The sequence below is a fragment of the Pholcus phalangioides genome, unplaced genomic scaffold (genome assembly GCF_987345545.1).
Source record: "Pholcus phalangioides strain wild (caught in Gottingen) unplaced genomic scaffold, Ppha-v1.0 ptg000008l_1, whole genome shotgun sequence".
Lineage (NCBI taxonomy): Eukaryota > Metazoa > Arthropoda > Arachnida > Araneae > Pholcidae > Pholcus > Pholcus phalangioides.
In genome coordinates, this window is record NW_028301601.1 from 50,316,567 (window position 1) to 50,330,893 (window position 14,327).

Below are 14,327 nucleotides of genomic sequence, written 5' to 3' on the forward strand. Positions count from 1 at the left end.
TACAGCCGCGTTTTAAATGCATTTATAGCGTCACTGGCTTCACTAATTCCGTAAAGCAAACAGTCCCATTGGTCGCGAAGCTGATCTTGGGCTGCGGCCGAAAACAGGTTGAGAACCCTTGAATATAATTTTGGAGGTCCCTATTGTTGATTCAGATCTCCAATTTCTTACTGATGCCACTACAAAAGAAATCATTTTTAATAAAATGAATTAAATTATATAATAATTTAAGTTTATTACATATTGACCAAAACATATACGTTAACAGCTAGCTATAATCCTCAAATTTAGATGATAGATGACGCTCTACCACGAGTCATAATAATCCCTTTGATGTTACATTTCTTCATTCTTTGAATGGAATGCCTTTTATTTATCCCCCAACAGAAATTGACTCGTGAAAACAGACCCTGAAAAAAAAAAAGGACCCGCAGCACATTTAAAAATTACTCGAGTGGCCTACGACACGTTTTCAAACCAATGAAATGGCTTAAACTAAAGTTTAAGCACCCTTGGTGAAGAACAAGGAGTTCTTAACTCATGGGTCGTGACACATCCCAGGGGCTTTCCGAGATGGATCGTACAAACCCAATTACGGAAAGAGATTCGTGAGCTATGGGTCACGACCCAAACTTGATTTGTAGCGTCTTCTCAGAAGGGTCACACAAACCCATTGAAAGCTAGGGATTCTTTAGGTCACGACACAAATTCGATTCATAGAGGCTTCCGAGATGAGTCAATACAAAACAATTACAGCCAGGAAGTTTGCTAGGTAGGACCTCAGAAATATCAATTGTCCCGGGGGCACACGATGTTCTTAAGACTGCCCTGGACCCAAATTTGATTCGCAGGGGCAAGTGAATTTTTTTTTTTTTAAATTTTTATTTTGGGTAGTTCTTGAAAAAGGTTAAGAACCCCCTGGCTTAACGGGGTCCACCATATGTGTTTCAGACTGTATTTGTTTGTGTCTTTCTTGCAGGACCCAAAGTGGCTAACCCAGCTCAGGGATTTCATCGTAGGCGGTTGACTGGCGAGGGTCTCCGGCCACACGGAGTCGAAAGCGGTTACAAGCCGATCCCACCCGCTAAACCCAAGACTCTCGACCTGAGGACTAAAAGGGCGACAGTTCAGATCCCGCTGAGTCCGACGCATTACCAGCAACCACCGACGCCGGACTTCCCGCCCCCGTCGCCCTCGACGGCCGTCATCGGGATCCACGAGAAGATCAGGCCACTGAGTCAGGTCAGTGCCGACTTCAAGAACCTGTGGAAAAAAGTCATTGGCTTCAGATAGCCGTCAGATAACTATTTCAGTGTGTTTGTGTGTGTGCATATAGTTGTACATATTATATACATAGTTCTATCTTTATAATGTGATGGTAAGAAAGCGGTACTCACTCTGACCAGGGAACAAATCCAACAAATTTAAACACCAAAGGTAGCGTTTCTCACCCCTTTAGCTCTTCCAGAACCCTTGAAGCAATCTCCATGTTCTTGGAAATCCTTCAAACAATACCCAGGATGCAGGGAGCTCTTGAAACAATACCAATTTTTCTTTCAACCCTATAGAAACAGTATCCATACTCTACGAAATCATTGACACGCAAATTCAGCCTAAGCAATTATTGAAGCAATATCTCCGTGTTTAAGGATGAAAAAAATTCTTAAAATAGTATCCAGTATGTAGGGAGCCCTTGAATCAATCTTCCATGATAATATCCATATTCTAGGGAACCCTTAAATCTCCATATTCTAATTCTAAGGAATCCTTGAAACAATTCTCAGGGGATGTGAGAATCCCTTGAAATAATCTCCGTGTTGTAAGGAACTCTTGAAACAATATCCAGGATGTAGCTCTTGAAACAAAATCAATCTTTCATGCATTTCTTTGAAGTAACATACATATTCTAGGGAACCCTTGAAACAAAATCCCCATGTTCTTAGATTAAGGAATCCTCTAAACAATATTAAGGATATGGGGGAACCTTTGAAACCGTATTAACACATAGAGACCTTGAAACAATATATACGCACGGTTCTAGGAAACCTTTCAAGGAAAATAAAATAGTATCAAAATCTCGTTATCGTGGGTTCTCCCACGCACTGAAGGTCCCGGGCTGTGTCCGGGTGGGCTCGTGTGTTCAAATGGCCCTGGCTCTATGGGCATAATTCCGCTTAATTATGTTCTGAAATAGTCACACTTTTTTACCCCACCATATTTCACTTGAAGCTTCATTTTGTTTGCATCTAAATTTTTTTTTTTCCACAGTGCTGCGCCCCCACCCAGCAGCTCCCCCTTCAACTTTATATCCACCTGTGACCCCCTTGGAGTATCTTAGGACTCTGCAAGGGTTAAGAAACGCTGCTTTAGAGAACCCAAAGGTTTCGCCGAACCCTTATAGAGAAAAGCTGCCCAAGGGACACGAAAAAGGGTTACGAGGAGTTGGTATTGAAATATCGGAATTAATTACGTTTTGAAATTTAAAAAAAAAATTAAATTTTCCCATAAAATGTAATCGAGGGCTCAAGACAGAGAGAGAGAGAGAAAAGATTTATTTTTAGATTTTCATTCCTATAAACAACGATTTATTCAAATAAATATTATATATATATATATATTGTTTCGATTTTGATTATTATTTTGCACGAGTTTTGCTTGGACAAAAAAAAAAAATTATTGATTATTATTTTGTTACATGTAAATTATCTGAGTGATTGATTATCCTGGTGAAAATTATTTTATTGTTTATTTTTTTTTGTTTCAATAAATTTTGTTTTTTTCTTTTGCTTTTGAGTTTTTTGTTTACTTTTTTTTTTATTATTTTACTTTTTTTCAAACCAGTATAACCTTTTCTCTTGGCCTATACTTAACATGTAAATTGCAGTTAGGACTACTTTTTAATTTAGTGATAGGTGTGTTATAATCTACCTCAAGTTTATCTGAAATATTACACCGTGGAATTAATTTCCCCTCCAAATAAGACTCAACAAAATCCCGATTTAACGGACCCAACTTCGGATTGAATGAATTTAATCCGGATAATGCGGAATAAATGAAATTTTCGAAATTCTCGACTATCTGATCGTAATAACACAAAAAAAAAAAATTAAGGAGATTCCACCAGGAATAAACAAAAATTCACGATACAAAAGATTTATACATAAAAAAATAGCGTAAATATTCTATTCCGTTACTATATCAATGACGTTTATGAAGTTTATTAGCATTATTGACATATTGTAATGAAGTTTATTAGCATATATTGGCATATTATAAGTCATTATTGGCAGTAAAACATTGCAGCTATTTAGTTTCAAAAGAAATATCGGATTTAGCGAGAAACCATGCGCTGCTATAGTCCGTTAAATCGAGTGTGGAATCCTTTCCCGACACGTTTGTATTTCTGACACGTTGAGTGCTGCAAATCACACCACCCCCCCCCCCTCCCTCTTGCTACATCTTCCTTCAACTTACCCTCCCTTTGATCCCCCCCTTGTGGCTTCGGTCGCAAATAAGGCGGCTTCCCAGGGTGGAGGGGGGGGTAGAAAGTACGGGTATAGCATAGGATTCCATGGGGTAGATTGCGTTGGGGGGGGGAGTAATGTCGCAAATGTCAAATTATTTCGCGTGTCACTAAAGGGATCCGTAAGTGCCGCTCAGTTCATTTAAAAAAAATAATGTTTGAGGTCACGGGCCCACTTCGCATGACCTCGACGGCCACATTCGGGTCATGAATTGAGCATGTATGTATGGCTTAAGGAGTGCTATCTGGAGCATTTAAATGTTGTGCGTGCAAGTATAGCCTGCACATGCTGTAGCAGGGGTTTCCAGCGTTTTAGTCCAGTTGTCCATTGGAAGCCACTACGAGCGAAAACAAGTCGCGTTTACGCGCAAAAGTATTATATAGCGGCAAACGAAATTGCGCATACACGGGACTTACTACGCTTATTGGAAGCTCGCTGTAGCTTCTAATGGACGACCAGTTGAAGTTCGCATGGAACCGTGCGACCGTGCGAACTTGAACGAGAGTGTTCCACGGAACCCTTGATTGTCCGACGTCGACGCGCAGGGCATTCTTCGACATCTGTGACGTGCTTGCAGATGCAAGTTATTATTATGAGATGATTCCCTTGGATTTCCACTCATGGATTTTCGGGGCAGTGATAATAATTCCACAGGCAATGGAAACGGTTGACGTACATGGGTTGTCTGGGCACAGTGGACCACTTCAGATGGTTGATGCCAATCTCAGACGTCTTATGGCTATCCAAAATATGCCGTCACTGAAATAATGGCGTCTATTCATCTTTCGCAATATTCAAGGCCATAGCTGGGGAGGGGGGAGGACTGGGGGTCTGGTTCCCCTTCCCAAAATGTGAGAAAATGACCGGGAAAAGATGGCCAAATCTATTGTTCTATCACTTTGCCCCCCCCCCCTCCGCCCGAAATGAAAGTGGTCCCCCGAACGAAAGCTCTCGCTACGGGCCTGACAATATTGCAGTTTGATTTTTCCAGTTCGCAGTCTGTTTCAAACAGATAGTATGATCCAATACAGATCACCTACGGTAGTATTTTTCAGTTTGCATTCACCTCCAGACCAACCGTGGCCACGGCTCTTTACTCCTTGGGGGATATAAGCTGGTTCGGACACCCGGGGCTATGCCCTAGCGTTAATAAAAGTGAAAATTAAGCGCGCGAATGTCTATGACCGCTATAAAAGCTCTTTTTTATAACCAGCAAATGGTATATATACGCCATGGAATCTACTACTACTGCACCGTTTATGAACCTCCCGTATAAACGGTGTATAGACAGATGATCCACACGGTGCATTTCCGCACATGGGATATTTGGGGGACTGATTAGCACGGTGCATTTCCACGTTATGGGGTATTTGGGTGCAAATCCGCACATGGGGAATTTGGGGAACAGATCCGCACAATGCATTTCCACGCATTTGAAATTTGGGGACATTTGCGCAAAACATGGGCCTTTCTTGCCTTTCCTTTCTCTGCTTTTCTTGCAGTCCCTTTCTTCTTTCCAGTCCTTTCCTTCTCTACCATAAATGGCCAAAAGTTATGGGGAGGGGGGGGTCTTCCATATGAAATTGTGTTTGCGCACAGGATCGGCACAACATCATTTCCACGCAAGTACGATTTGGGGACATTTAAGCACAACTAAGTCATTTCTTAAATTTATTTGTTTTCTTTCTTTTACTCCCCTTTAATAAGTGGATAGGAGTTGTACAGGGGATGTATTCACATCACAGCGTTAACACCAGAAGGGCCTGACCATACGTTATACCTATAAGGTCCACTGGCAGTCATTTTGACTGCTGCTGCTGCTTTTCAGTGCAATTACTCAATCACACTACATTTCTACAATAAAAAAAAATAACAACAATTATCCTAAATGGTTAATTTGTTAATTTTGAACAAACTTACCTTTTTTTTAAGCATACAGGGTGCCTATGAAATGACTCTCCAACTATCGTAGACTAACTATTGTGTGCCATCAATGAATGATAGGGAATAAACCAGCACTTCCTAGAGATAGAAGGCCTCAGCATTCTGCTTGTGACGTCAGTGAGTAGTCCATTTTCCAATCAGAATATTCAGGGGGAAAAAAACTCGTTGTGAGGAAAAATAAATGATAGGCCTCAGAATTGGCGGTTTCTATGCGCCACATCCAATCACTATGCGGTGTTTGTGAGCCAATCAGGAAGATTCTACGTGAAAATAAGAAGAAACGAAATAGGATGCTGCGTGTTTCAAAATTTGACAAACTTGCTATGTAGTCTGAATGACGTTTATGGCAAAACAGCGCAGAGGCCTTCTATCTCTAGGAGGTGGCTGAATAAGCGCAAAAGCAAAAAGTGTGCATCAACGACAGCCGCAAGGAGAAAACGTACACAGAGATGAATAATGATAATGAATAACCATCCCAGAGAAATCACTCCAAACTGTGTTTTTTAAACGTAAATATTACGGGGTAAAATAGTGAATCAGTGATTATACGCATAATCTTCGATCGCCACTGTAAAATTGACGAATTTTAATGTGTTTCACACTTTTATCGGCGATTATGTCGCAGCCACGGGACTCCCGCTATTCTTGTTGCCTCTTGATTCACACTCATCAGGCGCAGTGACGAATCCGACCCGTCAGTCTGATTGCCGTCATGTTCCGTTTAATTTGAAAAGGAATTTTTGACAAAAGTCCGACGACTGCCTGACGCTCCATTTTCCGAATTTTGAGTCAAATTTTTTTTTTTTTATCATTCCCTATTCCTGTACTTTCCCACTCCTATGCTTGCTTGTCCACTAACATGATCATTTACTACTTCAGTGCTCACTTGCTCACTAAATTGCTCATTTACTACTTTTGTGCTCACTTGCTCACTAACTTTCTCATTCACTGCTTCAGTGCTCACTTGCTCACTAAATGGCTCATTCACTACGTCTGAGCTCCGTTGCACACCAAATTGCTCATTCACTTTTTCAGTGCTCACATGCTCCCCAAATTGCTCATTGACTTCTTCTGTGCTCACTTGCTCACTAACTTGCTCATTCACTGCTTTAGTGCTCACTTGCTCACTAAATGGCTCATTCACTACGTCTGAGCTCCGTTGCACACCAAATTGCTCATTGACTACTTCTGTGTTCACTTGCTCACTAACTTGCTCATTCACTGCTTCAGTGCTCACTTGCTCACTAAATGGCTCATTCACTACGTCTGAGCTCCATTGCACTCCAAATTGCTCATTCACTGTTTCAGTGCTCACATGCTCACTAAATTACTCATTTACTACTTCTGTGCTCCCTTGCACACAAAATTGCTCATTCAGTACTTCTGTGCTCAAATGCTCACCAAATTGCTCATTGACTACTTCTGTGCTCACATGCTCACCAAATTGCTCATTGACTACTTCTGTGCTCACACGCTCACTAACTTGCTCATTCACTGCTTCAGTGCTCACTTGCTCACTAAATTACTCATTCACTACTTCTGTGCTCACATGCTCGCCAAATGGCTCATTGATTACTTCCGTGCTCACATGCTCACCAAACTGAATGTCCACCTTTGTTTAACCAGTTTATTAGCTTGCGATACATCGGACAAACGTATTTTGCCTGCATGAACGAAAATTTTAGTAGTACAATTTAATGGCGTATAGACGGGTCAGCACGGTGCATTTCCGCACATTGGGAATTTGGAGACACTTGTGCAGAACATAGACCCTTCTTGCCTTTCTTTTTTCTGGTTTTTTTTTTCCCGTGTCCTTTCCTTCTTTCTACCATATATGGCCTGAAGTTGTAAGGGGAACGTATGAACACCATAGCATGGGTGGCCAACAGCTGTCCCACATGAAGCCCGTGGAGTGATTTTGTGCGGCCCGCGACAAGGTAAAAGTACCGTGAAAAAATTAAATTTGTAATCATTTTTTGAACCATGGGTGGCCAACAGCTTGCCCGCGGGCCGCACGTGGCCCTCGAACAGAAAGACGTTGGCCACCCCTGATCTATAACAGAAGGCCCCCCCCCCCGGGCGAAGCTCGTGACGTCACTGAAGAAGTCATTTCACCTGTAGCCATTGGATATAACAAGGCGGCAGATGCGATATCTTTACTTTTTTTTTGCAGTAAATCCAATCCACGTGGAGGCCTTCTGCTATGGATGGTGTTGGCTGCATATACACGAAATCGTTGTACGTGCATATTTGTGATTGATATCCTTGATATATTCATGCATTTACCAAAAATTATGCATTACATCGGTAATGTTGGATTTATTTGTGCATATGAATTTCCGCTGTGGTGGTCGAGTGGTTATAGTGACGGACTCGCGATGCGAGGATCCGGGTTCGAACCCCACAGTGGTGGTCGGCTGAAGTTGGTTTTCTGTGGTTCCCAACTTCAAGGCGCAAATGCGAGCCGATTTCCCCGTTAAAAAGTCTCGCCACAGAGAGCAACAGTCCTACAACGATAAATCATTCAATCATAACACTTCACTCATAGTTAGAAAAACTGGTGGCAGATGGCAGCACTACACATAACAAGCATTACAGAGAAACAAAAAAACTTCACGTCAAGTTTCACTACACGTACACGCACATTCCCGCATGTACCGATTCATTGGGGGTGTGTGGGCGAGGTGCATGTGTGGTGCAGCAGTAGTAGGTAGGGCCTCCAAAAAATGGCTCGGGGATCCATGATGTTCTTAAGTCAGCCACCCCTTGGGCAATTTGCCTGTTGTGGCTTTGTATTTGTATATCATGTGTGTGAAGAAAATCATGCACACGCAAGATAATAAACTGGTTAAAGGTATATTCACACACATCAGTGCAGTCGACGTACCGTCTCAGTTCAGATGCCGAGACATCCGACCCGTTATACTTTGGGCTATTCACTCACACCAGTTCAGTGTCGGTCAGCTTCCAGTCACCGCCACGCAATCTACCAACAAGCAATTCAACGACTATGGCTAGTGAGCGGCATCGTGAGGAAGTCAGTGAGCACTAATTTGCAAACTTATTTGCTCAATCACTCACGCGTTCCCCTTGCTGACTGATTTGCTCATTAACTCGCTCCTATGTTCACTAACTTGCTCATTCACTCATTTCTGTTCTCACTTGCACACTAATTTGTCATACACGCATTACTTTGCTTTCATTTTCTCACTAATTTACTCATTGACTACTTCTGTGAATGAAGTGCTCACTGATTTGCTCGTTCTCTCTCTTCAGTGCTCACTTGCTCACAGATTTGCTATACACTCACCGATTTGTAACACATTCACTTGCTCACTAAGTTGCTCATTCATTACTTTTGTGCTCACTGATTTGTCATACGCTCATTCCTATGCTCATTTGCTCATTTACGTGCTCATTCACTTCTGTGCTCACTCGCTCACTTATTTCCTTAATCGCCACTCTTATGCTCACTACTTCACTGATTTGCTTATTCACTCATTCCTATGCTCACTTTCACATTAACTTGCTTAACTTTTCACCACTTCTGTGTTAACATGCTAACATATTTGCTCCATCGCCACTTCTATGCTCACTACCTTAGTGATTTGCTCCTTCCCTCATTATTATGCTCACTAGGTAACTTATTCGCTCATTTCTATACTCATTTGCTCAATCGCAACTCTTATGCTTCCCTGCTCACTGATTTGCTTATTCACTCATTCCTATACTAATTTGCTCATTCACTACTTCTGTGTTCACATGCTCCTCTCTTACTTTCATGCTCACTTGATCTTTCCTATGGTCACGTTTTCGTTGATTTGCTCATATTCTCACTCTCATGCTCACTTCATATTGGCTATGGTCACTTCGTCACTGATTTGTTAATTCACTCATTCTCATACTCTCTCGCTCATTATTTTTCTCATTCACTCACTCCTCTGCTCGCTGATTTGGTGTGACTCACTTGAATGAGCAAATTAGAGTGAACAATTGACCACAGAAGTACTCATTGAGCAATTTGTTGAGCATGTGAGCACGGAAGTAGTCAATGAGCAATTTGGTGAGCTCATTTGATCACTTTTGCCGCACCACGGTCATTTTCTGCACACGAGGGTTAATTAGACCGGGACCTACAATTTATTGCCGATTCCGAACGGCAGGCTTGTTTTTTTTAATACTCGTCGAGGGGTTGGTACGCTAACCCTTCGATGGGGGACTCCCTGCGGTAGCAATTTTTTCCTGCGGTCTTTCCCTCTGTTTTTGTTGTACCCCTGCGTCAGGAAATATTTCTGACAAGGACGAACCGGGTATCGACCTCGCGACACCTCTAAACATCCTTTGGTACTTTAGGCGAGCATCTTATCGACCTGGGCTACCGCACCCAATTTGGTGTGCAAGGGAGAACAAAAGTAGTGAATGAGTAATTTAGTGAGCACAGCAGTAGTAAATGAGCAATTTGGTGATAGTGTGAGCACGGAGGTAATCAGTGAGCAATTTGGTGAGCATGTGAGCACGGAAGTAGTGAATGAGCAATTTGGTGAGCAAGTGAGCACTGAAGTAGTGAATGAGCAAGTGAGCACAGAAGTAGTCAATGAGCAATTTGGTGAGCACCGAAGTAATCAGTGAGCAATTTGGTGAGCAAGTGAGCACTGAAGTAGTGAATGAGCAAGTGAGCACATAAGTAGTCAATGAGCAAGTGAGCACATAAGTAGTCAATGAGCAAGTGAGCACATAAGTAGTCAATGAGCAAGTGAGCACATAAGTAGTCAATGAACAATTTGGTGAGCAAGTGAGCACAGAAGTAGTGAATGAGTCAGTCAGTAAGCAAGTTAGTGAGCAGGTGACCACAAAAGTAGTAAATTAACAAGTTAGTGCAGAGCCGTCTTAAGAACATCATGGGTCCCCGGGCCAAGTGATTTTTCCGAGGCCCTACCAGACAAATTTTCGAAAATTTTAACCAGATCTCATTTTTATGAGACTCTTTTCTCCTGAGGGCCCCCGGGCCATGCCCGGGTGGGTCCCGGGCATGGGTATCTTAAGAAGGCGCTGAGTAAGTGGACAAGTAAGTATAGGAGTGGGGGAGGTACAGGAATGGGAAATAAACAAAAAATAAATTTAACTTAAAATTCGGAAAGCGGAGCTTCTGACTTGCCGAAAATTCCTTTCCACATTAAACGAAACATGACGGCGATCAGACTGACGGGCCGGATTCGTCACTGCGCCTGACGAGTGTGGCTCAAGAGGGTAGCATAGGCAACAAGAATAGCGGGAGTCTCGTGCGACGAGACGCGTCTGAGTAGACCGTAAATGGAAGAGAAATTGAATCGAAATACTCCGAAAATGTTCAATATTTTAGTGATAAAAAACATTATTGAATTAAAATTTAAAAAAAAATTAAAATTTAACTACAGGGTGCGCAGAAAGTCCGTATGGACTTTCAAAATGAATAGAAAACGGAAAAATAACCGAAATAAAAAACAGTTTGCAGGGTTAGCATCGCTACGTCACGGGAGTTGTTTTTTTTTTTACAGGAAAAAAAAGTAACTCAAAAAACAGCCGACAGGTGGTGCTGGTACGAGCGACTGCTGTGGAAATACGAAAGTGTGACGGTTATAAGCACTTTTGCGCTCCTAATCCGCATCCAGTTCAACGCTGTAACCTATGTACGTGGACCTGCTGCACTCTGCCGTTGCTGGATTTGTGACTCACCTGCGATGTGTCATCCCCCGTGGTGCTGGTCATGTGGAACACATACGGCTGTAATAAACGATTTGGAGGCATTCTGTTCGTTATTTGCGTCTCTTTTGTTTGACTTGTGTACGTCAGCGCCACCTATTGGCTGTTTTTAATTTTTTCCCCCCCTGTCTTAAAAACATTTCCGTGACCTAACGATGCTAACCCTGCAAACCTTTTTTTGTTTCGGTTATTTTTCCGGTTTTTATGCATAAAAAGTCCGTAGAAAGTTTAAAAACTTTCTACGGACTTTTTGTCCACCCTGTATAACAATGTGATGCGGATACAACTAACAGCTTCTATCCACGTAAAGAAGGGAGTAAAAGAAAGTAGGGGTATAGAAAAAAGAAGAAGAAAAGTTTGTGTTATGCGGTAAAATGTCCCTAAATTTCAATTGTGCGGAAATGCCGTTCTGAGTATTTGTCACTGGTTTTTTTTTTTAGTTGACTATCTTCGATTTTAACAAAACCTTCAGGGTACACCCATCCTTCGGGAACGCTTCGATATCGCTCCGAGATCGGAAGTGTTGTGCGTCCGGTCTTCAAAGATATCTGCCATCAAACATTCCTTTGGAGAATTTCTAACAACTTGATGCATGTCAGAAATAGTGTGTGTGTGTTTGTAGAAGTGTTGCCATCTGTGTGTGTATCTTCCATATTGTAAGTGGAAATGGCAGATGTTTGAATTTTCGCGCTTATTTAAGTACCATGTCTGCTCTCTGTGGAGAATTTTATGGACTTGGTTTCAGAGGGTTCGGGCTGACACTCTACGCGAATCATATTTGTGTCCATATAATGAACAGCAACCGATTCTGTGGTCCGATTGAATTCGCTTCCACTTCAACTGAACTTGTTGATGGTCCGAAAATACGAAATTCCAGCAAAAACATTATCGATAGTTTCCAGTGTCTTGACCGTCCAGCGCGGTCCAACCCCTCGGGGTAAAGAGCTTATAACCCTCATGGGACAGAGCCTGCGGTACGTCTGGTCTTACCATGTCTCGACCGAGATGAGACTTCAATTATTTTTTGGACATGGAAATTATAAGGTGCGTGATCATTTTAAATATTTCATATAACAATATATTTGTAATTAGATAGAATATTTTGTCTGTAATATTATGAATTGGTTGCGCAATGATGCTCGATAAAAAAAACTTTTCCTTCGGAGCGAGGAAGGAAGGCTGATTATTACCTAGATAATGTACCACACCGACCCACAGCGCAGCCGCGCCGAACCGAACAAAAACCGGAATGGCACAACACGGCGCGTCTGAAAAACGAACTGATTTCTTTAGATCGTACATATTCAACTCGTACACAAACAGCCCGTGGGCCAAATGTAGTCCTCAGAGACATCTGATGTGGCCCGCAAACTCAAATCTAATTTTGTAAAGATAAACTAAGTGACGCATTTCTAGATCACTTGAGACCCGCGGTAAAGCTCCACATCACTTCAGTAATTCGCGGCACATTCTTATATCACTCAAACGGTCAGCGACACTTTTCTACATCACATAAATGACTCGCGGCACCGTTCATGATAACTTCAGGGGCCCGCAGCACATTTACAGATCACTTGGGGGCGGTATTCACCGACATGGTTTAAACTATAGTCACAATTTTTTTGATAAGAGGTCGACACGGATTGGTTAAATTCAGGTTTTTAACCAATCTATATTGATCTGTTATCCAAAAATTGTGTGACTACCATGTGTGATAAACCATGTCGGTGAATACGGCCCTTGACTAACCTTTACTCTACTATAGATGCGCCCGCTCTCCATCCGACACAGACATAAGAGCGTTCTATTTAACTAACCTCTGCAATACTGTTTCAAATCACTTAATTAAGAAGCCCGTGACACGTTTCCAAGTCATTAAAGTGGCCCGCACTCTTCTAAAGGTTGAACACCCTTGCTTTAGAGCAGAGGTCTTTAACCTTTCTTCCAGTCGCGAGCACTGATTGTACCCGTCATCAAAAGAAGAGCACATCTGCGGCAAGTTTGACATACCGATATGCATGGAATGCATATTGATGCATGAAATCAGGATGATTTCAATCCTTGAGTGAAATTTGTAGAAGGTGTTTAACACGTACACTGCTAATGACGCCATGGTGGCGTTATGTACAAAATTAGTTTTAATCTAAGCTACAAAAGCTAGCAGTAGGGTCTCGACAAGCAATTTAGGCCCCGCAGTGAACGTGTTAATTAGAACGTTGATCAAGTGCTCGCAAGTGTGAAATCGGACACGAACATCGAGCATCTTGAGTGCTTCAGAAAGCACTGTGGCGCTCGTGAGCAACGGGTTGAAGATGCCCCTGATTTGGAGCGTAGCTTCCCAAACTTTTTACTCTATCTCCCCCTTCAGAAATTTTTCTTCTCACCGCCCCGAACCATAGCCCACTAAACAATTAGATGTCTAGTCGGCCGTGCCCGAACTCAACCCACAGGATCCAATGTTATTCCCGTAGCTCAGAGGTCTTCAACCTTTTTCCAGTCGTGAGCACTTCCTTTACTCGCCATCAGAAGAAGAGCACCCTTACGGCAAGTTTAACATGCGAATACATGGAAAAAGGATGATTTCAATCCTTGAATGCAATTTTTACAAGGTGTTGCAATGTTGATGATCCCCCCCATGTCTATAAATATCGGTTTAATCATGTTTTGCAGGAGTACAGGAACAAGCGGCTATCCCGCGACATGGAGACGTTGACGGAGGACGAGCTGTTCGCGACCATCGACAGCACCGGCCAGATTCGGATCTCGTTGAGAAGGGAGAACAAATCGGTATCCACCGACACCATCGAAGAAGTTATCGACGATGACCCCTTCGCTGGTAATCGACTTTTTTTTTTTTGTGAATACTGAATAAAGGTTTATACATTATAAGGCAAAGGTCCTTAACTTTTTTCTAGTCGCGAGCGCTATCATCAGAAGTAGAGCACCATTCGGCAGGTTTTAACATACTAATGCATGAAATGGCGATGATTTCAGTCCTTGAATGCAATTCCTCCAAGGTGTTTAATTGGAAAGCTTTGATCAAGTGCTCGCGAGCACGAAATCAGGTACGAGAACCGAGCACTCTGGGTACTCCAGAGAGCACCAGTGCGTGGTGCTCGC

General features: G+C 42.4%; 1 protein-coding gene across 2 annotated transcripts in view; it reads left to right on the plus strand.

Moving 5' to 3' along the window:
* Nucleotides 1-14,327, plus strand: part of LOC149084457 (ankyrin repeat and sterile alpha motif domain-containing protein 1B-like) — an 85,275-nt gene that overhangs the window by 50,629 nt on the left and 20,319 nt on the right. For both annotated transcript variants that reach the window (XM_089234861.1, XM_089234862.1), the window contains exons 12-13: nt 980-1,242; nt 13,878-14,043. In XM_089234861.1, the coding sequence (XP_089090987.1) occupies nt 980-1,242; nt 13,878-14,043 (429 nt within the window). The remainder of the gene's footprint in view (nt 1-979; nt 1,243-13,877; nt 14,044-14,327) is intronic.